At 53.4% G+C, this 24,850-nt stretch overlaps 1 protein-coding gene across 4 annotated transcripts in view; it reads right to left on the bottom strand.

Annotated features, from left to right (window-relative positions):
• Window positions 1-24,850, bottom strand: part of ARMC9 (armadillo repeat containing 9) — an 83,324-nt gene that overhangs the window by 1,170 nt on the left and 57,304 nt on the right. The window contains exons 20-21 of one of the 4 annotated variants that reach the window (XR_008389673.1): window positions 24,373-24,449; window positions 3,442-3,546 (exon numbers count right to left, since the gene is read on the bottom strand). Coding sequence is in view for 3 of the 4 variants with exons in the window: in XM_053655214.1 (XP_053511189.1) it covers window positions 6,217-6,343; window positions 24,373-24,449 (204 nt within the window). In the remaining variant the exon portion in view is untranslated. Of the gene's footprint in view, window positions 1-3,441; window positions 3,547-6,195; window positions 6,344-21,838; window positions 22,234-24,372; window positions 24,450-24,850 lie in introns of those variants that run through there. The other 3 variants (XM_053655214.1, XM_053655215.1, XM_037152189.2) reach the window with 3 other exon arrangements.

Below are 24,850 nucleotides of genomic sequence, written 5' to 3'. Positions count from 1 at the left end.
AAATCTTTATCACTAATTTCTAGCCCAAACCTCTGGGCTTTTTTTGAGTTTTCAACACAAATAATTACCAAGAAGAAATCATTCAATAAGTGACAATTAAAGAAATGATCCCCCCACTACTAGCAGTGTTCGAAGCGTTAGTGGCATGGAAGTTTGAGACAGATCTTTTGGGAAGTAATTGGGCATTTTATATCAAGAGTTAAAGCCCTGGCTGGTGTGGCTCAGTGGACTGAGTGCTGGCCTGTGAACCAAAAGGTCACAGGTTTGATTCCCAGTCAGGGCACATGCCTGGGTTGTAAGCCGGGTCCCCAGTGGGGAGCATGTGAGAGGCAACCACACATTGATGTTTCTTTCCCGCTATTTCTCCCTCTATTCCTCTCTCTCTAGAAATAAATACATTTAAAAGAGTTGTAAAATTTTCATTTCCTTGGGTGTCAATTCTAGTAGAAATAATGCAAGATACAGAGAATGTTAAATAAACAAAGAGGCTTGTGACAAAGTTATTATAGAGCAAACCTGGAACAATCTAGCTGTCCCAGTAACAGGGGAATAATTAAGTAAAATACAGCACATTCATTTGAAGTATTATATAGCCATCGGCCATGATAATGACGAGGCTATAAAGAAAATGTTTATTTAAAATGTTAAGTCAACTTACAACCCTGCACACAAAGGCTGCTTTCGGTTATGCTCACGGCGCACAGATGGCGGAATGGCTCAGGGCCACACGCAGCGGTCACATGGGGTGACAAAGCCGAGGACAATTTTTCTCCCACTGTCCAAGTCTCTGTGATGTGGTCGTATCACGGTAGTAACTCGGGAAGCTGCTGGAGATCCAAGGGGCAGCGGCAGCTTCCCTGTTTGGGGGCCGGGCCACAGCCACCACGGCCCTGGGGACACGGGGGCTCTGGGTGAAGGGGCGTGCGAACGCTCCACACTGTTTTGTCAACTCCCTATGAATCTACAATTATTTCCGAGGAAAAAGTTAAATTTCTTTTTTTAAATTGGAGTTACACCTGTGATTTCTTGATTTTTACTGAAAAGTTATTTGGGTTTATATACTACTTTGAGGTAGGGAGAAGAAAAAAAGGCCACTTTCCTACGGGGGGAAAAACAACAGGCGTCACCTGTGCTGGGGGACAGCCACCAGCTCGGGCGGCGGGCAGGTGGGGGCCCAGCCTGCACAGCTGAGGGAGGGCGGGTGGGAGGAAGTGGGAAGGGAAAGAGACAGGGCGGGAAGGCGGGAGGGAGGCCTCTTCCCTCTCGGAGGAAGTGGAACGTGAGGAAGCTTTCCGAAAGGCAACTGAACGCAGTTCTGTTTCCCGCTGTGTCGTGTGTGAAGTTCGCGTAACAGCGCATAACAGGCCCACTGAGCTGCAGTCACTGACGCCGCTGTCCGGTCTGACCTCCCTCTGTCCCGCTGCCCCCAGCTGGGTGCAGGGCCTCCTCACGGAGCAGGTTCCAGGGGTCCCGGGGGACCATTCATGCCTTTGCTCCCCCCGTTATGCCAGTCAGAGCACTCGAGTCCGTCCACACAGGGCTGGGAGGGCTCAGTCCTAAACTCATGGGGAGGAGGACAGTGACTAGGAGGGTTCTTTTCAGTCTGTTGCTAGCCCTCTGCCTCCTCTTCCCGTCCTTCCAGACTCGACCCTCCCGCTTCCTTTCTGGAGGAGAGGAAGTGCATCACTTAAACATTTGAGTGTTTCAGCCTTTGGAAAACCCGGTCAGCCACGCCACGTCCTTAAAACTTCATAGACCGAAGAACTAATTGACGGTGGGGTGGCATCTGTCCCCTCCAGTGGGTGAGGAGACCAAGCCCGGCTTGTAGGACAAAGGGAAGCGGAGGCCTGTCAGGGCTCAGGGCCCTCAGAACAGCCCGGAACCCGGGTCTTCGCACGTCCAGCCTCTCAAGCACCTCCCATCCGACCTACTACTGTAAACGGAGCCTCCGTGGTCACTCGATGCCTCTGAACCTTGAGACATGTGAGGACAGAGACGGCAGCAGACCTTGACCATGATGGGGTATGGCGGTCACCGCAGCCCCAGACTCCTTCAGTCCTCCCCCTTTGTTCGCTGCTGCCCCGACAGCCTATTCTCCATGGAGCAGCCAGCGTGAAAGCAGAGGGGGCCACAGCAGAGCATTAAGTCAAACCGAGTCACTCCCCTGCTCTGAACCCCTGACTCCCTAGCTCACGTGGAGCAAAATCCCAACCTCTGCCTACAGCGCCCCGTGGCCGGGCCTTTGGCTGTCCTCCAACCTCAGGTTCCACCAGCAAACACCGTGCTCTGGCCTGGGGACCAGGGCCAGCTGGCCAGGTGACCGGTGGTGCCCAGGGTGAGGTGACGAGGGCCTGGCCTGGGGTGGGGAGCAGCAATGGGAGCGGACAGGCGCCTTCTGCTTCTGCTTGTCTTATAGAGGCTGGGTCACCTGCATCCACGTGCTTTTCCCTCCCAAGTCACCACCTCTGCCTTCTGCTCCACACCAACTGCCTCCCTGGAGACTTTAGGGTCCGTGTAACTGACCCAGTCGACCAGCAGCTGCGAGATGCCCGGGGCTCCTGTTAACACCAGTGCCCTCCACCCCTAGCACTCAGCTGTCTGTCCGTCCCAGGGCGTCCATCTGGGTCGGTCCTCATCCCCTGTAACTGCTTCTCCCTCAGAAAACCTGACACTCTGGCATCCGCCGGCTCACCCCTGACCTCTCTGATCAAGGAGACGCTCCAGGCCCCGGGCCCGACGCTGCCCTCTGTCCTGGCCGATGGGTCGATGGGTCGGCAGCTCCCTCCTGATCTGCCGTCCCTGCCAGCTGCTGTGTGGTCAGCGGTGGCTCCCAGAGCTGGCCGAGCTCTCTGAGTTCAGGTGTCGGCCCCGTCACAGCCACACAACTCCACAGGCCACTCAGACGTGGGACCGACCTCCCCATCGCCCCAGGATCAGCCCTCCCTCTGTTTGCCGTGGCACCGCGTCCTCCACTCAAGCCTCGCCGCTCATTTTCTGTCCTCCCACTCCCGACACGCTGGCTCAGCCTTCTGCCCTCGGCCCTCCCTCACTCCCTCTCCACCCTCTGCTTTGCTGGGCAACCTCCTCTGTCCGGTGGTTTCGGCCATCAGCCGTGTGCCAACGACCGCCGCATCCACTGCAGTCTTTCCCCTGGCAGACGAGGCACACAAAGAGCAACGTGCCTCGCGGCCGGGGGACTGCTGCGGGGCAGGGCAGACCTGCGGACGTCAGGAAGGCCCCCGGCGTGCACCCTGTGGTTGCAGTCCCATCCCTCTTCTGCTCCCCGGCAGGCCTGTTTGTGGCAGGGGGCTGGGGCCGCTGAGGACTTCAGGGCCCCGGAAGCAACCACGGCATCGCCACGGACCAGACCGAACCCTCGTGTGTGACGGCAGAGCCTCTGTCTACCCACCGCAGAACCCCACCCCGCCACGTGGTACTCACGCCCAAGTACTCCGTGGTCAGAAGCTTCTCCCCTGAGAGTTCTCCAAGCTGGGGCTGGATCAGCTCGTCTTTGTCCAGATCGGCTTCCATGGTGTCACGGTCCTCCTGTTTCAAAGGAGACATGGGGTGACTGCTCTGGACCCCCTGCTGCAAGTTCGCAGACGGTGGGTCCCCCGAGCGGGCGCCTGCCGCGAACGAGCGGGCCTTAGTCCAGCCACAGCAACGCGCGGGTCAGCATTTCAGAGGGTCTCGGGCCGCCTGCCCGCTGCTCACAACGTCCCCGTGAGGACGGAGGGCGGACGCCAGCCCACCCCGTCAGGACGCCGGGTGTCTATGGGCACTGACACGGCCGCGGCTGTGAAGAGGGCCCACAGGACGCCCAACAGTCCCGCCTCATCACAAGCCCCAGAACTTCTCTCTCCACGAGGTCAGCCTACAAATCACTGTTAAGCACCGGCAGGCGCAGGCCTTACAGGGGAAAGGGAACTGTCTGGTGTCCACTCGCTCTTCTCGAGTGGCTGGCGGGCAGTAAGCGAGAAGACTCAGCAGAGGAGAGCGGCTTCGCTTTGGGGAAGGTGGCCTGGACACGCTGTCCCCGGTCCTCCCCGCCCAGTGCGACCCCCGACACCGACACTGCGTATGAGCGTGAGACCCCGAGAACCGGGGAAGGGGCGGACGGCCTAGGGACCCAGGAAGGAACGGTGGAGGGTTCTCCGGGTTTGCCTTATGGATTTCAGACTTGCAGCTGAGAAACCCAGCAACCCAGGAATATTAATTGGGAAGACAAAAAAACAAAACCAAAAATAAACGCCCCCCACCTCACCCCAAAGCCTGCTCCTTCTGGCCAGAGGGCCAGGAAAGGGGGAACCTAGCACGACAGAGCTTCTGGAAACTAACCAAACGCCACAGAAAACAGCCTCCCCTCCCCCAGCCACACCAGGGAGGGCCTGGGGAGCTAGACTTCCGCCCTCACCGGGCTCTAATGAGGTGCCCAACACGCCCGCTGGGGTGACATCCGAGAAGGCCGAGGAAGGAGGGGGCATTCATCCTTGCTGGCGCCCCACCCTGAGGTGACAGTGGAGACCACATGGAGAGTCTGGACTTGCACCCCCACTTGGCAGTAACCAGACACCCCCCTTTAGTGGAGATTCGAGGTTGCCACCACTGGTCACCATGTTCCCACGGTGGCAGGGGGAGCACGTGGGGGCGGAATGGGGCGTTCCTACCTTCTAGGTGGGGAGGTGGGGGGCTAGGAGGGACCCAGAACCCCCACCTGCCCTGAAGAACGGCGGAGTCTCCGCCCCCTCCCACCACCCCTGGGTGTCGATGGAGGCCGAGTGGAGAACCTGCCTGCACCTGGCAGGAATGAGGAAGGCCGGCTTCCCCGCCAGAGCTGTGTCGGAAGGTAAAACAGCTTCTCCTGACATGATACACAAGACACCCGGGTTGAAACCAAAAATCTCTCCACATACCAGGAACCAGGGAGCCCCCAAACCGAAAGCGAAGTGATGACCGGCGACGCCAGCATCAGGCAACAGAGATGCTTGCTGTCGGGCACGGGGTTCGGAGCTGCCAGCGGAGGAATGCCGAGGCCAGCAGCCTCGAACCGCAGAGACAAACTACAAACCGGGAGGTCTCGAGGACGCAGAACAAATAACAGACCCGAAGCAAGCCAAATGAAGGAAATAATAAAGGGAAGAGCAGAAATCATTGAAAATTTTAAAAAATAGGAGATCTGTGAAACGACAAGCTGTTTTTTTGAAAAGATTAATAAAGCCATCAAGTACCTCACCAGACTAACAAGGAAAAGGAGAGGAGCAAACAGACGACCGGTACTGGTGACAAAGCAGGAGCTGTCACTAGGGACCCTGCAGACGGCGGACGGAGCGTAAGGGGTCACCACCGACCACCCTGCACGCACACGTCTCTTCACAAGCCCTCAGTATGGAACAGATAACTCGAGTAGTCCTACGACTATGAAGGAAACTGAAGTCATAGTTCTTGTTCCAGAGAGTGCGGAAAGTTCTAGCCGGAGCAATAGGGCGGACGAGGGCAATAAGAAGCCTGCAGCTCAGAAAGGGAGGAATGGCTCTGTGTCTGTCTGCGGATGATGTGACTGTCTGTGCAGACAGGCCCAGGGCCGCCCTGCCCTCCCAATTCCCTGAATGAATGACTGAGTCTGGCAAGGACACGGGGCTGTCAGGGAAATCAGACTAGACCCACAGTGAGAGACCGCCCTGCACCCACCCGAATGGCTGAAACGAACACCAGCGACAACGCAGGACGCCGTGAGGACGCGGAGAGCCTGGACCACTCCCGCCCTGTTGGCGGGAAGACACACGTGCTGCGGCCACCGAGGAGGAGAGTGGCGCCGATTCGCAGGAAGCAGCGCGTGCAACGCGCACCACCCAGCAGTGGAGCTGCCGTCTCTCACACACACACACACACACACACACACACACACACACACACACACACGTCTGCACACGAGTGTTTCCAGCAGCTTTCTTTGCACTATCCAAGAACTGGGGGTGACCGCTGTCCTTCCAGGACAGTTAAACAAGGCAGTGGGTCGCACCACGGACTCTGGACACACGGGAACCTGGACGAATCTCAGGGGCAGCGCCGTGTGGAAAAGGCCAGTCCTTGGCAGTTATGAACTATTCCACTTACACAACGTTCTCTTTTTGTTTTTAAAAATATTTTATTTGTTTTTTGAGAGAGGGGAAGGGAAGGAGGAAGAGAGGGAGAGAAACATCAACGTGTGGTCGCCTCTCAGGTGCCCACTACTGGGGACTTGGCCTGCAACCCAAGCATGTCTCCTGACTGGGACTTGAACCAGCGACCCTTTGGTTTGCAGCCCATGCTCAATCCACTGAGCCACACCAGCCAGAGCAACATTCTTTAAAAAAAAAAAAAGTTTATTTATTTTTAGAGAGAGGGGGAGGGAGAGAGAAACATTAATAGGAGAAAAAACGTCGATCAACTGCCCCTCCCATGAGCCCCAACTGGGGACCGAACCCACAGGCCAGGTGTGTGCCCTGACCAGGAACTGAACTACACCAGAGCAGGTGACCTTATGCTTTGGGGCACCGTGCCGGACCGACCGAGCCGCGCTGGTCACGGCCGCTTCTGTAACATGCTTCCGTGGTAAAACTTTGTCAATGGAGAACAGACGAGGGGGTGCCAGAGGGTAAGGAGAAAGTGGGTGTGGCCACAAAGATGCTTGTGATGACAGGAATCTTCTAGGTCTTCAATGTATCGATGTTGGCATCCCGGCTGGGGAATTACACTACAGTTTTTCAAGTTGCTACCACTGGATGGAACTGGGTGAAGGATACATAGGGCTTTTCTGTATTATTTCTAACAACTGCATGTGAATCTACAAGGATCTCAAAATATGAGTTTCCAACTGTAAAGAGAGAGCAGTTACAAACAAAACAATAGCAGACATGAGATTTTCCACGCTTGTATAATAATCAAATGCCAGCTGAGCACTGTTCACAGCATCGGGGACCCTGGGGTCCTGTTTGCCACCCTCGTCAGGACTTTGGAGATGGCACTGTCCTTTGCAGGTTAAATGATAAAGGTCAGGACAAAACAGACCAGACCTTTGTCTGACAGAGGCACTAGGGGAGGACTGTGCTCCTATGCACTCAGGGAGCTGGCCTGCTATGGAAGTGGGGAAGGGGGTGGGTGAACCCCAGGTGGGCCCCGGAGGAAGCTGGCAGTCCAAGTGCCAGTCCAGTCTCGAGGCCAGCAGTCCCTGGCGACAGCAGTCCCTGAGATCATACAGCTGATCCCTTCCCTGATTCTCTGTCCACTCAACACTCTGTAATTTGGCTTCTCTCAACTTGCCAACAGGAAGAGAAAGCTCTACTCTGCAAACACGGGTACCTTGTTTTATTTTCAAACTAATTTCCAGTCACTCTGGATGCCCTTGTCCTCTGTGAATTGGATTTATCTGAGTCGGTTTCCAAGGGATGTGAAGGCTTGGACTCCAGGAAGGGGGGTTCTTGGGCAGGACCCTGGCTGGGGTGGGGGGATGGGGGCGGGGCTGCAGCCCTGTCTCTCCAGGCTCCTTTTAGGACCCAGATAGTCGGTACCTGGTGCCGTCACCGAGGAGGGGCTGTCTTATAAACAGGGGATCTGACCTATTCTAGATGGTCCATAAAGGCAGACCAAAACCAGCAGGCTCCAGACCAACCCAGAGCATTCCCTGATGGGCAGCCGGTCTCACCGATGGCCTGGGCCGCCGGGACCCACGTGTGAGCACACTGGAAAGCGTTTCTGGGTGCCCTCTCGGGCACAGAGCCTCTGAGGAGCCCACCTCGAATCCTGCAGTACTTTGCATCTCACCTCTCACAGCGCCGCTGTGCAGGCCCTTCCGCTGTTACTCTGCCCCACGTGGGAGCTGAGCCTGAGAGAAGAGACAGTCCAGGTGACAGCCAGGCCGGGCCACTGAGGGCCCTGCAGGGAAGCCCGTTTCTGTGGAGGCACAGGGTGGGATGACCAGGTCTTCTGAGGCCTGAGGGTCCCCAGTGCCGGAGCTCAAGGGGGCAGAGAGGTAGAGGAGGGCCAGCGGCACCCTGAAGTCCCTGGCCTCTTCCCACTCCCTTCCTCTGTGTAATCACAGAGCAGCCACCCCGGTCCTCCCCGGAACACCAGGTGCAAGGTCAACCTGACCCCTGGTCCTGACTCACTCTCCCCGACCAGGGCAGCTGCCTCGTCCTGCGCCTTTGTCTGCGTAGGCAGCTCTGCCAAGCCCTGGGTACCCACCATCCTGAAATTTCACTCGGGACCCCTAGCGGTAACGCGATCTCTAAGGCCCTCCCTGAGGTCAGCGCTGGGACAGGTGGGTAAGACCCATTCGCCGCCTTGGCTCCGAGTCGATGTACTAAAATACCAACACCTTGGTGACCAAATAGTGGGTACTACCTATGATTATTTCAGGAGAATGACTGCTCCCTGGGAACCAAGGCAGGGGGCTCTGCACGGAGTGAGTGGCAGGGCGCTCCGGGTGGCGGGGTCGTATTTCAGCGTTTTTCCAGGGAACGAGGCCTTGGAGGCACCGGCTGGAAATGGGCCCACGAGCGCGATTCCACAGAGGCACTGGTGATGCGTCACTTCCCTGCCAGGACGGAGCCTGAGACGTGCAGGAGTCAAGCCAACGTCCACATCCCACTTCAGTGCAAACAGATGGTCAGTGGCTCACCTTGGTCACAGCCGGTGGCGAGCGTGTCTCTTTGCCCTGGACCACGAGTACTTGGGCAAGACCCTCCCCAGCAGGGCAGGCAGCCGGTACCTATGCACCCTGGGAATCACACCTGAGCTCTTGACTTACCCACTTGTTCAAACACGAATGAGTAAGAGAGTTACCCGAACCTTCATTTCATTTTGCTTTTTCAGTTAAAAGTACTTTAGAGTTAGGCTCATTGGTAATTGGCCTTCCCTAACCTGCAAACACACAGGCCGGCTCAGCCTTTGGTCCCTGGTACATTCAGCCCTTTGGGGAAGGCTGACTCCGGCTGCAGTTGGCTGGGTGAGTGTGGGGCCAGAGGGAGCGCTGGGCCAGCCGCCTCCGAACCCCTGCGGAAGTTGCGAACTCTGCCCCAGTTTCTCTGCTGGCGAAACACAGGCAGGTAGGTACTCTGGCTGCTTTGGAGAACACCGTGTTGATGCCAAAGACGTGAGAAAACGAACGTGAGACTCACTTCTAACCGGGTAGCCCTCGGGTAAGGAAGGCTGGAGACTGGACCCCGGAAAGGCCAAGGCTCTGCCCAGCAAACGAGACCACCGTGCCGGCCCTTTAAAACCCTGACTCACTGATGGGGGACTCCTTCAGTTCTCTGATTCTGAAAAGCCATACACTGTACAAATACAAACAAGTCACCGTCACTGTTTTTCCGAGAAACACTACCATCGGTGGGAAGTAAACGGAGGCGCGTCGGGGCTCCTGAGACATCGAGAGCCGCAGCCGACTGAGCTGAGCTGGCTGGGCTGGAAAACGAAGTTTGACAAAGAGAAGCGGGAGCTCAGTTCGATGCTATTCACTGCGGTGACACCTGGGCACCTCTCTGTGGATGGGAAGGCAGAGGAAACCACAAGGGGGGGTGGGCGTGTGGGCACAGGGCCCACCAGGGACGTGGCTGTGGATGGCAAGCCCTCTGGCTGAGCGGATCAGAACACCCAAGGATGACCGAGGGCTCTGCCACGGGCAACCCAGGTGCGTCCAATGGTACTTACAGCTCACGCATTCCAGCTGGGACAGAGGCAACTACTTCTGATTCGCTGCCCCAGTGTCAGTGGGCAGGACTTTCTCGCCTCACTCAAGGGTGTTGATGCCCGGGGGCGAGGCCGGTGTGAAAACGACACCAGCCACCCTAACTAACCCCCGCCCCCCCCACCAGCTGCTGGTGAATTCCAAACAAAACACATTTTGAGGTCTCCTTTGGGAAGGAAGGAGGTGATGAATAAGGAAATACTTCAAGAACAAACACCTCAGTAGGGTGGGGTTTTAAATGCCATTGTTGGGAGGAACGGACCGAAATGACCGGTCTGCAAGCACTTTAGCAGAACGCATCGGGTTACGGCAGGCAGACCTCGGTCGCTGCAGGAAACCAAGAACGCCTCATGAAAAAGGCACCTGAGGTGAGGTGAATGTAGATGTTCTCACACGCGGCTTCCCCGCGGCTTGGCGATCTTGTGACACAAGACCCTTAACTGGAGGCTTTCGATACATGATACTCCAGACAAACCAGATTCTGAGCCACTGGTCTGAACACTAAACTGGGGTGAGCCACTAAATGCACTTGAAAACTCAGATTCTTACAGATAGAAAGAATGTGGAGAGCAGAATGGATTCAGGGGCTTTACACGCGACAAGTGAAAGTATCGAGTGTGTTCTCCACTTGAAATAATTGCAAGGCCGCTACCCACAGTGTAAATTTGAGACCCCTCAGAACACTGAGTTGTAAACCTCCCTCTCTGTGACCCGAAGGGAAAAGCGCTCCACACGGGAGGGGACAGTGGGCAGGTCCTGGGTCCTCGGGGGATGCACGGGGAAGCTCTGAAGTTGCCCTGGACGGCAGCTTCCCCGTGCACAACACCCAGCGGGGGAAGGCGGCCACTCCGGCAGGTGGGCCTGGCTCTGTAAAGGCCCAGGTGACGGAAACCAGAGGAACCTCAAGGCCTCCACGTCCCTGACCCTTCTGATCGGATCCGTTGCTCTGGCTGCTCACCTTGCTTGCTGAGACTGTCTGGAGCCTACATGAAAAGAGACGCAAGGCGGTGACGGCAAAGCTGCCCTCTGAAGAGCCAGGCTCGTTAAAATATGCAGCACAGAGTCTGAGGGGACTGGAGGGATCCGTGGGGTGGGAGGGACCGGCAGTGGGAGTTCTGGGGGCTCGGAGGGAGAAGGCCGAACTCACGGCAGCGTGCAGACACCTGGCGTCGCAGCTAAACGGGTTATGTGACTGTGCTCAGCTGGGGGTGGCTCAGCGAAAAGACAGTCTCCGGGACGAAGTGTGCCCCCCGGCCCCTGAGTGAGTAGAGGCCAACAAGAAACTGCCCCCCAAGAACTGCAAACGCACCCCAGCACAATGAAGGCACTTTCTTACACGCTGGCAGGAATGTCCTAAGGAAACACTATTATTCGATGAACCGCATGTGTTCTGAAATGTTTAGGCAAATCTCAATGTCCTGAGGAACATGGATGAAGCAGATTTGAAAAGTGAGAATTTCTCAAAGAACATATGCACCACAATGTTCATAGCAGCACAATTTACAATAGCCAAGAGTTGGAAGCAACCTAGGTGCCCGGCAGTAAATGAATGGATCCAAAAATTGTGGTACATATACACAATGGAATTCTATGCAGCAGAGAGAAAGAAGGAGCTACTACCCTTTGCAACGACATGGATGGAACTGGAAAGCATTATGCTGAGTGAAATAGGCCAGGCGTTGAAAGACAAATATACCATATGATCTCACCTTTAACAGGAAGCTAAACAACAAAACAAACAAGCAAACAGAATAAAAACAAAGACACTGAAATAGAGAACAAGTGGGCAGCGACCAGAGGGGAGAGGGAAGGGAATTTAAGGGGAAAAATGGGGAGGGATTTTGAGGAACAAGTATGAAAGACATAGGAATGAGGACTGGGGCGGGGAGGGGTGGGAAGACGGGGTAGGGGGGGCTGGGATGGGAGAAATAGACAAAAAACTGTACTTGAAAAATAACTAAATAAAATTTTTTAAAAAATTTAAAAAAAAGAAAAGTAAGAATTTCTCAGGGTTTCTCAAGCTCCTGGGGCACAGTGGGGAGTAATGGGGAGCAGTAGGAATTTGATTTGGTTTTTCAGGAAAAACCTCACAGGCCGCTGTTACTGGAAGTCTGCACAGAACAGCTTCCCTCCCTCCTTTTGCCCTCGGAGGGCGTCCAACTTCTCCCTCCCTCCTTCCACCCCAGTCCACCCCGGCCACCCGCCCGCCCCAGTGCCAGCTCTGGCCGGGCAGCACACGGGAGCCCCTACTCGGGCGACTCCGGTCAGCACCCATCCAGTCTGCTCTAGACTGTGATGATGGCGTCCACTGACCGCAACATGCGCCGAGTCCGGTTCATCACCATCGCCCCTGGAAACGGGTACAGAGGCTTCTGTGCTCGGCCCTACCTGTTCCCTGTCACCTTGGACTCGGAAGCAGGGCACGGCACACAGGGTTACGTGCACATATGATGGAATCCGACCCAAGACCCTATGCACTGGCCTGCCAAGGAGACAGCTCTCCTTGGGCAGGGAGGTGACAAACAGAGATGCCCCAGCTGCAAACCGCAGAGGAGAGCGCTTTTGCAGACAGCAGGCAAGCTAACTGCTCGCCAGACAAACCCCCACCACCCAGGAGGACACGGCATAACCCAGAATCACTACCTTCCCTACTGTGCCTGCTTTTCTTTTTTTTTATTTCTTTTTTTTAATAAAGTAATTTTTATTTATTTATCTTTAGAGAGAAGGGAAGGGAGGAAGAGAAACATCGATGTGAGAAGCATCAACTGGTTGCCTCTCACACACCCCCAACTGGGACTGAACCCAGGCAGGTGCCTGACTGGGACTCGAACCAGCAACCTTTTACTTTGTGGGATAATGCCTAACCAACTGAACCACACCGGTCAGGGCTACTATACCTGTTTTTCAAACAAAAGCATCATCGGACACGGCCAAGAAACAGAAAGGTACCAGAAAAAATAAAAGGAGCCAGGAAAACTAGCTTTGTGTGAGCCCAGATGTTGGATTTAGCAGCGAGCGACTTCAAAGCACCTACTACCGAGATGTCTAAACAATTAAAGAAAAGTGTGCCCAAGAGTTTACAGAAAATATGCTATAAATGAGTGAACACCAGGAAGTCTCAGCTGGGACACGGGCTCTGTGGCATGGAGCCGAGGGGGGGGTCATGATCTGGGCGGGCAGTAACTGTCAGGAGATGTCAGTGCGTTCGTCGGAGGGAGGAGACAAGGGGGGAGAAAACGCATAAGCTAATCAGGAGATGGATGGACAGGAAGCAGCAGGCTCAGGGGATGGAGAGAAGGACCCTGGAGAGAAATGAAGAGAACCTCCGGGAGCCGGCAGACGAAATTCTAACACGTGTGACTGGACCGCAGGGAGGAGAGAGAGAGAAAGGGGCAGAAAAAAACACCCGAGTAAAGAATAGGCACTTCGCAAACTTGGTGAAAAATTGTACTGTAGACACCCAAGAAGCTGAACGAACCCTCCTAAAAAGGATAAGTATAAAGAACACCACACCTGGGCACATCAGATTGCTGGGAGCCAGAGATTAGGAGAAAACCTTGAGTAACGAGAGAAAAACAGCTCAGCGCACACAGGGAAACAATGAAAAATGACAAGTGAGACCTGGATTCTCCTTGGGAACAATGGAAGCCAGAAGACACCAGAATGACACACACAAAGTGTCAGAGAAAAACCTGTTGACCAAGAGGCCTGGCTCCGGCGAAAATTTCCTTCAAAATGAAGGTGAAACGGAGACAACTCCGGATTTTAAAGAGGGGGAGGATTTGTGGTTAACAGGCCTGAATGACCAGATGCTGGTGGCGGTGCTGCGGACGGACGGGAGGTGACCTCGGAGGGTGACCCCCGCACGGGCAGAGACGGGGAGCAAGGGGCGTGGCAGACGTGTGGCGGGTACACAGATGCTTTCTTCCCTCGAGTTTCTTTAAGACGCCCGACTGTTTAAAGCTAAAACTTGTAACTCTGGCTTGATAATAAATATAGACACAGTGCAAATGGCAACGAGAGCAGGAAAGAGGAAGAGAAACGGAGCCACGCTGGGGCAAAGGTCTTGTGTTTCACCAGAAACCAATCAGTATCACCTCGAAGTGGACCGTGATGAAGGATGCACACGTGATCCCTAGCACCGACTTAAAAAAAGGAAGAGGGCAAATACTGCTAAAAAGATGAGTAGTTAAAATGATGCATTGAAAATATCTGTTTAATACAAAAGAAGGCAGGAAGACCGGAGCAGCACACAGATGAGGCCAACAGAAAAGGGAGAGCAAACGGCGGCATTAAACCCAACCATGCGGTTATCACACTGTTGGTGGATGGTTAACCATTTTGAAAAAGAACAAAGCTGGCGGACTCATTATTTCAAAACCTACTGTAAAGTTACAGTAACTAAGATCATGGGGCCCCAGAATAAAGACGCACATACAGATTGAGTGAATAGAAACCAACGCTCCCATTTACGGCGGAGGAATTTCCCATTTACGGCGGAGGAATTTCCCACGCATGCGCAGTCCGACAGAGTAATCCAATGGATCAGAGCACAGTCTCTTCACCACGTGGTACGTGGGCAACTGGGTATGCCATGCAGACAGGTAAACTCAATCTCTGTCTCGCCCACATACAAAAACCATCCTGGGTGGAAGTTAAGAGCTAAAGCTACGAAACTCTTGCAGAGAAAGACAGGAACAGATCTCTGCAGTGCTGACCTAGGCCCGTGGTTTTCGGCTGGGGTTGGTTTTGCCTCCGGGGGGACATTCAACAATGTCTGGAGACATTTTGGTTACCCCAGCTTTGGAGCAGGGTGCAGGATACTGGCGTCTAAGGGGTAGAGGCCAGGGATGCTGTTAAACATCCTACAACGCACGGGACAGTCCCGCACCCAAGAGTCATCCGGCCCGAAATGGTCCTAGTGCCAAAGCTGATGAACTCTGGGTTGGGCCAGGATCCTTAGATACAGCAACGGCAGCGCAAATTGTAACAGAAAAAAAAAAAAGATAAATTAGACTTCACCAAAATAAAAAAACTTTTATGTTTCAAAACACACGGTTCAGAAAGTGAAAAGACAAGCCACACATTGGAAAACATTCACAAATCACGCATCAGAAGAAGGACCTGTACACAGAGCATATGAAGAACCCTGACAACTCAATAAGAAGACAAACAACCCAATTTCAGAAACGGACAAAAGGTGTGAGTAGGAGGCTCATGGAAGGGGACACCAGTGGTGTGCCCTGGACCGTGTCCGCCAGAAAGATGTGTTGAAGTCCTAACTCCAACACCTCAGAATGTGACCTTAACTGAAAACAGGGTTTTTGCAGGTGTCATTAGTCAAGATGAGGTCACACTGAAGCAGGGGGAAGCCTTCATCTACCGTGACTGGCGGCATCCTTACAACAAGATGATGTAAAGACACACTAGGCAGAAATGCCCGGTGCCGAGAGAGGCAGAGCCAGGGGCTACACGGCTGCAAGGAGGGGGCCAGCGACTCCAGGGGCTGAGGGGATGGCATGAAGCGGGCTGTCCCCGAGAGCATGGGCAGACCACGGCCCGAGCTACCTCAGTGTCGGGCCTCTGGCTTCCGGAACCGTGAGACAGCGAGCTCGCGTGGCTGCAAGCCGCCCGGTCTGCAGCACTATGTTGCATTAGCCCCAGGAAACTAATGCAGCTGGTGAGCACATACAAACCGGCTCAACATCCTTCGTTACGGGCGACTCCACGTTCAAAACACAGTGTAATAATCTATTCACAGCCACTAGGATGGCTATGGTTAAAAGGACAGATATCAACAAACTTTGGTGAGAAGGCAGAGAAATCGAAACCTTTATAACTGCAGGTGGGAATACAAAAATAAGTCCAGCCACTATGGAAAAAAATCTGTTTCTTTAAAAGTGAAGCATAAATTCACCATACCCCCAAGAATTCCACTCCTGGGTAGTTAACCCAGAGAAATGAAGGTGGATGGCCACACAAAGACTTGTGGACAGACATTCAGAGACGTGTTATTTATAGCAGCTCAAGAAAGTGGAAACAAAGCAAATGCCTTCTGACCAGTGAGTGGATTAAAAAAAAGTGGCACATGCCTGTGATGGAACTATTCACAGTAAAAAGAAACGAGCCACTGTACATGCTGTAACATCATTAACCTTGAAAACATCAAGCTCAGGGAAAGCTACCAGATGCAAAAGACTACATTCTACATGAAGTGGTCAGAAGAGGCAAATCCACACAGAGAACAGCTTGCTAGTTGCCCGGGCGTGGTGGGGAGGGGAGGGCAGACGGGGACTGGCTGTGAATGGGCACACGGGCCGTTCTGAAGTGCTGGAAATGCTCTCCAACGAAACTGTGGGGTTACCCGTGCAGCTCCGTCAGTGTGCTAAGGAGCACTGAAACGCACACTTCGAACAGACGAACTTTACGATATGTAAATTATACCTCAACGAAACTTGAAAAATGCAACTGCCCTAAAGAAACACTGCAGTCGAAGGCAGAGATGGTCAGAATGGATAAGAAAGCAGACTCCAGCCGCGTCCCGTCTTCAAGAGAAGCACTTTGGTTTCTGAGGCACAGGCTGGAGGAAGCAAAAATGCGCCGTGGGCACAGCCGGCATCAGAGAGTAGGCGCCTGCATTACCACCCAGCACGCAGCATGCACTCGGAACGTCCCCGGAGACCAAGGGGCCACTTCATAATGGCAGAGGGGCGGACACTGGGGGACGATACAGCAATGACAAATCCACATGCTTGAAACAAACAACTCCACCACTGACGGGACTGCCAGGAAAATGGGCGGAGCTACAATACAATCGGAGAGTTCCGCATTCCTCGGTCCGGAGCTGGTGGAACTAGTAGACAAACAGATCGGCAAGGACCTGGAGTGGTCCCCGGCATACGATGGGCGCTTAGCAAGTGTTTGTTGCATAGATGAGTCAGAAAACTGACTTAGCAAAGTTCCTAAGAGTCCCAGAGCGCAACCGACTTGGGAGCGGCAGGAGGGAACAGAAAAGCTACCGCCATCTGAACACAGATGCACCAGGCTCCCTGCTCAAGTTTTATACCGACTACTTCATTTTCTCCTTACAACATTACTGTCTGGAAGTTAGAAAAACACAAAGTTTCTGAAAGTAGGGACTGAGGGCAGACACTGGTAAGACTAGTATAGGGTGAGATTCAGGCTGAAATAGGCAGTTGGGTTTTCCCACTTGGTAAAGCTTAGGTGGAAACACTTGGATTGCTAGAACTCTAACTTCAATTGTAAACTACTTCTTAGGGTTTTTTTTGGTCTGTGTGTGAAACCACAAAATGTTATTTGTTGCATATGCAAAGCTTGTCCTAAAAGGGTGTGCTCTGAGCTGGGTATCACTCTGGTCGGTGGAGGAACAGCCACAGACTCCCCCCACACACCCCTCTGCAAAGCGGACCAGCCTCCCACGCAGGGGTGGAGTTATTTCCTTACCTCTTTAATCTGGGCTGGCGGGGACGTTGACCAGTAGGACGTGACAGAAGCGAGGCCCTGAGCACTCCGGGGCCTCCGCCCTCTGGGTGAGGATGGTGCTAGAAAGATGCCCTGCAAACCCATGGGAGGGGAGAGGCCCAACTGCCAGACCAAGTGGGAGGCCCCCTCGGACCTTCCCGCTCCGCTGACCCCCAGCCCGAGGCAGCCAGGGGAGTTGGGTGGGGTGGGGTGAAACCAACTGCTCAGCAGACCCACAGAATCAGGAGGAAAAGGCTGTTGCTTTTTGAAGCCACCAGGATTTTGGGGGGGGGGGGCGCGGTTGTATCAGTTAGCACAGGCTGGTGGTATGCTCACAAACACGAAGCAACTGAGCTAGACTCAGAGAACCTCAACCTGAGTGGTTCCACTGACACAGACTTGAAAACCAGGTCGAGGACTCGTGGGGCTTCTAATGAGCTGAGTGGGTTACACTGCTGTGTGCCCTTGGTGAAAAGTCTCCGGGGCTGGACCGGGCGAATCTGCCTGGTCACCCGGCTCTGGAGGAAGGCTCTGCTCCACAGTTTGCTGTGCGCCTCTGCCCTGTGAATCCCCGTCAACAGCCAGAGTGTGCCATGGCCATGCCAGGCAGTGGGGAGGCCTGCAGAACAAAGCGGACACTGTCCCTGCCCTGGTGGCACCCTCAGTTCACTAGTGGAGAATAAAAGGCAGTGTGAATAAATGGCAGCTAAAAAAAAAAGATGAATCAATCACACAAGATAATATCAAAATCAATGCTGAAAAGTAGCACACGCTCGGCTACTGACTGAGTTGCACAACTGACCCTCTGGAGAGTGTCCGCCACAGAGCAGAGTTAGCTTTCACTCTGCTTCTGGGTTTTCCTGCTGCAGGTGAACCCACCTTGCTTTTCCCTCCCACGATCTGACTGGCACCTGTGTGACTTCCCTTCGTAGTGCCCCTCAGCCGAGGCTTAACACGCTATGACTCACAGCTGCTGATGAATGCCCGTACTGTCGTTTCTGTCCTTCTGCAAACACGAGCATCACTCATTTTGTTCACTATTAACTGAAAATTGCTCCTATTTCTATGCTTTATAGAGAACTCACACTCAGCGTTTTATATATCATATGCGGCACACAGAACTTAGATACAGACTAAAACATACCCTCGGGGACACAAATCCCGAGTCCCCACAACCCAGTCATGATGACACAGGCAAGGATCTCACTTACTACCTGGGACACCAAGGTCTTGGATTCTGAGGTTGGAAGGGATGGCCGGGTCATGTGCTCTTTTTTCTCCCAAGTCACATTTCCAGACCCAAGACACTGTTTCGTCTTTGAACAGCAAGTGAATGATGTGATTGGGTAAGCAGAAACAAGCCTGTCATAGAAAAATTGTGCAGTGAAATCGGGCAGAATGCACTTAAGCATAAGGATGTATCAATTAGGTCAAAATTAGAAACATACATGTCTCACTGCAGAAAAGTACTATTATTCCAAAAATCGGTGTTAATAGGAAAAAGCCATGCACTGTTTTGGTATTTGTAAAAAATTAGATAAGAAAAAGTTTACTGTAGAGCTCTGGTCAGCCATTTCGGCACCTGTTTCCATGGAAACAGATGTTGCGCAAACACAGTGTGTAAATGCCTGAGAATCACCAGGTATCTGGGAGCCCTCACCTTGTTTTCAGCCGTGGTCTGTTCCCATAGAAACCACCGTGGAAATGAGGGCGGTGCCGTGAGTCAGCCTGTGGGGTGGTTCCTCCCAGCCAAGGTCTGAGGGCACAGCAGCCGTGTTCCAGAAATAAATGAATTTAGAACCAGGAGAAAGGAGAAGTTTTAACTGGGAACGCTTTTTTTTTTTTTTTATGGACGTGGCTGAATAATGGAAAGGCCCAGCAAGCAGTGCAGGCCCCAGACAGACGGTGCTTTGCCAATTAGGTAATGGAATTAAAGCGTATCTGCACCGCACCAAGCAAGCTGACCCCAGGGGGGCCCAGCAGAGTGACTCACGGGGAGCAGCGTGTGGCTGGGTCTTTGGACGTGCACCTGAAGCAGCTCCAGGTGGGTCAACCGCCTCGCAGCTTATGCATGAAGGTGGCTGAGGAGAAAGGAGGCCCTGGCCAAGCGCTCAACCTCGGCGGGGGGCACTGGACGGGAGCCTGGGGAGAAACAGGCTGGTTCTAGGTCCCACCATCTTCTGTTCCAGCCAGATGATAGCGTGTGCCTCCCACATAAAATTGGTCTCCCACTGCCCACATCATGCCCCCCCGCCCCAAGGCATTGCCATCCTGACAGCTCTCCGGGGTCTGAGGTTCCAGTGGTCAGTGCCTGAGGACGTGCCCTGTCAGTCACCCATCCCTGCACGTTCTCCCCTCCGGGAGCCCCTGCAGACCGTCTCCCCGCCATCGGCCAGGTCTGACCCTACTGCCTGCGGAACCCGCGGTGGAAGTGGGGCAGACACCAGCCTGGGCTTGAATCTCAGAAGCAAGTTTCTGAACCTCTCTCAGCTGGTTTCTCAGCCACAAAACAGGGCAAACGGTAGAACCCACTTGGCAGAGGGGGTCTGAGGAGCCCATGGAAGGAAGCCGGGAAGCTCCTGGCCCGATCCTGCACACCAGACGCACTGCTGAGCCTTTCTGAGCTTTCTGGATCTTCAGGTACAATGAACACTGGCCCCAGATTAACCTCCCTGAGGTGCAGCTCTGTTCACACCCTACCCCCTGACCCCCGGCCCACAAGTGGTCAGTGCATCTCCATTTTCAGCAGTCTGGCTCCAGACCACCTAGCCTGCTTGTCTCCCGCCGACCCCCTGGCACCGTGTGCCCCACACTGAGGCCAAAGTGAACTGTCCTTGGCTGCTGTTGCTCCCACTCCTGGCTCCTGGCATGCCTCAGCAGGGGTGCCCACCTCCTTTGCCCCCAGCTGCTGCACCCGAACAACCCTAATGCTTTCTGAATGGCCAAGCTTTTAAATAAAAGTTCTTTCGGAGAGGCTTTGGCCTTTAACAGCTGGAGTGAATATGAAGTGGCTCGGTGTGAATCTCACGACCAGACATGAGGATGGAAGTGATGGTCCCCAACTGGGACCCCAGCAGCAGCAATGGTGGGGTGAAGGAGAAGGAAAAACCACAGGGAAGATCTGAGACCACGCAAGGTCCCTGAGCTTCTTCCTGCTTGGAGTCCATTTCTGGAAGAGGGAGGCGAGGCCAGACAGTTCAGCAGGCCGGGCTCTGGGAGCCTCGTGCATTACCTTATTTTTCGTTTTCTCTGAGACTGACTTCTGGGGCCTTCCTGACCCTGGAAGGACCACTTCTCCCAGGCTGGCCAGTTCCTAGGGACAGTCAGCAACTCACTTGGGAGCACAGGTGTCAGACGCCAACCGACCCATCCGGGGCCCACGCCCCAGGCACCAGATGCGCGCTCCAGGCCATTGCCCACCTGCCCTGACCGCCCAGGACCAGGCGCCAGCCAGCCAGGGGCGGCCGTCAGCCAGGGCCCACGGAACTCACTCACACCAGCCGACCCCGAGCCCGCTCCCCGGCCTCGCCCAATCCACTCCCACAGAAGCCACAACGAAAGCTGTTGGCCACACTGCCCTCCCCTTCCTCCGCTTCTCAGCTGACCCTGATGCACAGCCCCCAGGATGTGGCACGCCCCACCTTTTGGGAACTGTAACAAAGTATCTTTTCAAAGACAGCTGTCTTCTGATCTGTTTGCCTCACTGAACCTCAGGTTTTCTATTAACAGACTACACTGTAGAACACCTGAGGCTGCATCCTTACCTGAGGCCCCTCTCCAGACCACCTCTCCCAGAGCCAGAGCACAATGGGGTGCCAGATGGAGAGACACTGGTAGTTAAGGTGGCTCTCCAGGCCAGGCGTGGGGCCCGCAGATCAACAGTGCCAGTGTGTTGACGACGACGGTGCCATCATTGTGACAATATAATGGGGGCTGACATTCACCTGCGGCTTGCAGGGCTCGGCAAGCCGAGTGCTTTGATGTCACTCATCCTCAGTGAAGCCAGGTTCGGTTCTACGGCCCGAGGCTGCCCTTTCTGTGGACACTGTCTCCACCCAGGGCCTTGTATTGGCAAAAGCCTCTGAAGAGAGCATCGTATTGAGTTTGACCTAGAGAATTAGTGATACAGAGCTTTTTTAAAGGAACAAGTGATGCTTTAGGAAACATGATTAAGAGAAAAGAAAGAAAGTCTAGTCTTCCTGTGTCACAGTCGACCACATGAGAAGGTCACTGGGTCTGAGTTTACTGCGGCCACCTGGGGGGGGGGGCAGTCAATGGCAGACCCAGCCCCCTGCCTGCACCTGGCTGGCTTCCTTTCTCAGAAGATGCGCCCACGTTTGGGGGCCAGGTGCAGGGGCGGGGGTGGAAGAGCTGATGGGACAAACTCCGGCCCCGAGGCACAGATGAAAAACCAGCATGGCTGTTTAACGAGGAGAAACCTTTCACACCCGAATGCGTGAGCATCGTAGGCAACAAACCGGGAGACCCAGGGTCCTCAGGGTGTGGTCTGGGGAACTGCGGGGCCTCCGGACGGGTGCAGGGCCTGAGACGTCCAAATGCGCTCACAACAACACGTGACTATTGTGTGCATCGCATAACACAACACGTTTGTGTGTTTATTATAACTGTACAATATACCATCATACGTGACTATTTTAGTGCAGCAAGACGTGTCTTTCTCAGCCTCCTACATGGAGCGAAGTTTTGTGGAGGCCACGAGACAGGTGGCGACACGGCTCTGACGGCCGACTCCAGGTGTGCCTGTGCACTGCGGGTTTCCTGGTTCTCCTGGCTGCGTTTTCCCAACGGTTCCACTGCGCTGTTCCTCGCAATCCTCGGTTATATCTGCTATAATCTGTACGCCTCATTATCGCCCAGTAATCAGCATTTTGAAATCTTGATGTTTTTCCTCTGCAGAAGTAGGCTCGGAGTACCCTAACTGTTCTGTTCGACATCATCACAGAAGCTCGGACAGGGTGCGAAGAACGGCCTCGATACACGGCTGCGGCCTCGGGGTTCGAGTTCATCTAGCGCCATGAAGAAACGGAGTATTCAACGCAATTTATTTTCATATTTTATACGGTTTATTATTTATAGTAAAGTATTTTAATATTATTTTTATAGTTTATATGTAACATGTTCTCAAGGTATTTTTATAATTAAAAACAAACTTTCCTGAGTCTTAAAAACTTCTCTGAAACTGTTACCATTTATAAATTTACGACTCATTCATTCCAAAATAAAATATAAAAGAAAAAAATTTTATAATATCTTTGTCTTGTTTTTTAGGACAGATCACTGGTTTAAAGAAGGGGAGATCAGAGGGTCTGCTTTCTTAACCTCTGCCTGCGCCATGGATATGAAAAGATGCTGGAAAACATGAACCTGACTTATCAGAAAGCTCACTGACTCATGGAAGGGAGGGATCTCTGCCAAGGGCGAAACTGCAAATAACACTCAGCAATACGATGGACACTATCTCTCCCTCGTTTCCCAGATGTCAATAACTGACTTCACTGTGTCTTACTTAACAGAGCACAGGTGAAGGGTATCATGTGCCAGTTAAAATGAGGTATCATTTGAGACCAACTAGTGTCTTTTAAAACCACCAACACTCTTAGATTTCTTCTGCACCCCTTCCTTACTATTTACTAGAATAACGCTGTCCCAAGGCCCTCAGATGTTCGCCCAGTGAAGACACGAAAGACTCAGACATGAGAAGTCAGCCAAGAAGGAAGCTGCTGAGCATGTGATTGTCACCGCAAGTAAATGTCCATGGCTGATTTCACCTGGCATTTAATCCTATTTAGCTAAGAGGGGAGAATATTTGTCTTACAACCAGTCTCCGGAACAGCACAGGAAGGCCTTTCATCTCCACGCAGAAAGCCACCTTTGGGCTGACACACGCAAGCTGGCCTCAACCCGGGGCGGGGAAACCTGAGCCCTTTGAAGCCAGAACACTGGGACCAGGGCTCCTTTGGGAAGGTGTTGCCCATGGTTAATGCAAACATAAATTGCATTAAATGCTCCATATCTTCACCGCACGAGCTGAGATGTGCTCGAACCCTGAGGCTGCAGCTGTGTATTAAGTCCGTTCTCATGTGTGTCCGAGCTCATGTGATGATGGTTCTTTTTCTCTGGAGGTTTAAATGGGTTTGAAGCATGTGGGCCAAGAGGGTATAGGAGCAATTTAGAAAATAATGAAAACCCCTCCTGCCTTGAATGGTCAGCCTCTGGCTCTCTACTGGATCCTTCCCATCGCCATTTTTTTTAAAGCTAGAATTTTTTTTCAATCTTCACCCGAGGATATGTGTATTAATTTTACAGAGAGGGAGGGAGGGAGGGACAGATACATCGATACAAGAGGAACATTGATGGGTTGCCTCCTGTACACACCCCGACTAAGGATCGAACCTGCAACCTATCTGTGTGCTCTAACCAAGGAGTGAACCCCTAACCGGGGATTGAACCCCCAACCTTTTGGTGTAGGGATGATGTTTCAGACAGCTGAGCCACCTGGTCAGGGCACAGATCCTTCCCATCAGAGTTTAACATGCTCAGGTCCCTCTCAAACTAAAACAAAAACTCCCGGTCTCACTACCACCCGGCTTCTCTCATGCTCGTAGTCGGGTGTGAGCAAAGAGCTGCTCACACTTACAGCTCCATTCCCTCCCTCCCCACGTGCGCTTCCGGCCACTCCGCTTGGCCTTTGCCCCATTTGTCCACAAGGGTGTGTGACCTGCAGCCGTACACCGCCCAGGGTGGCTGGGATTGCGGCCCCCCACTAAATCGTAAGTTTACTTCACACATGATGAGATTTTTTTGTGATGACGTGTTGTGATGTATTTAATGTGTGGACTAAAACAACTCTTCTTCCAATGTGGCCCAGAGACGCCAAAAGTGTGGACACCCCCGGACAGCAGTGCTCAGCACCTGACTTCCGTCCACCCGCCCCTTGTGCCCTGTCACTTCTCACCTCCCGTCCCACCCACGCCCAGCGGGCCGGCCTCGCCCCACCTCCCACCCACACCCCCCTCCCTGCTGCCTGCCCCACTGACGCAGCTCCCAGTGTCAACAACGAGGGAGTGGCTTTTGCGCCTTTCCGCTCCACGGCTTTATGAGCACACGCGTATTTCATGATCCATAAGGTGTGTTTATATGTTTACCTTTCCTGAAGCAGAATCGTACTGGGCACATTACTTTGCAACTGCCTTTTTCCATTTGACGTTATATCCTGGACAATCTACAAGGCAGAAGAAAACATTTCTAGCTCCAGGTTTAAACTTTTAAATTCTGGCACATGAACGTCTGGAAACTCAGTCATAACTAGGTGTTAACAATCAGAAGGCGTCGTTCCGTTTTTAGAAATTAGAGAGAAGACATTAGATCTTGCACCTGACGGTGCCCTGGAGAGTGTCCAGTGGAGCTGGACAGGCAGCCGAGACCATGAGTGCACAGGCTCCAGCTCGCGTGGCCAACCAAAAACAATGGCTCCGCTATCTGTGTTTTGGTTCTAAACATTAAATTAAAACAGTGTTTCATTTTGCTGAGCCAGACGACAGATGGACAGATGACTCCGAGGCTCTGAAAACCGCTGTGCCACCCCCTTCGGAGGTGGCACCCTGGGGGGCGATGGCCACATTC

The sequence above is a fragment of the Artibeus jamaicensis genome, unplaced genomic scaffold (assembly GCF_021234435.1).
Source record: "Artibeus jamaicensis isolate MK-2021 breed Jamaican fruit bat unplaced genomic scaffold, CSHL_Jam_final contig_944, whole genome shotgun sequence".
Lineage (NCBI taxonomy): Eukaryota > Metazoa > Chordata > Mammalia > Chiroptera > Phyllostomidae > Artibeus > Artibeus jamaicensis.
Note: the sequence above shows the minus strand (reverse complement) of the source record. Positions and strands in the feature narration are given on the sequence as shown.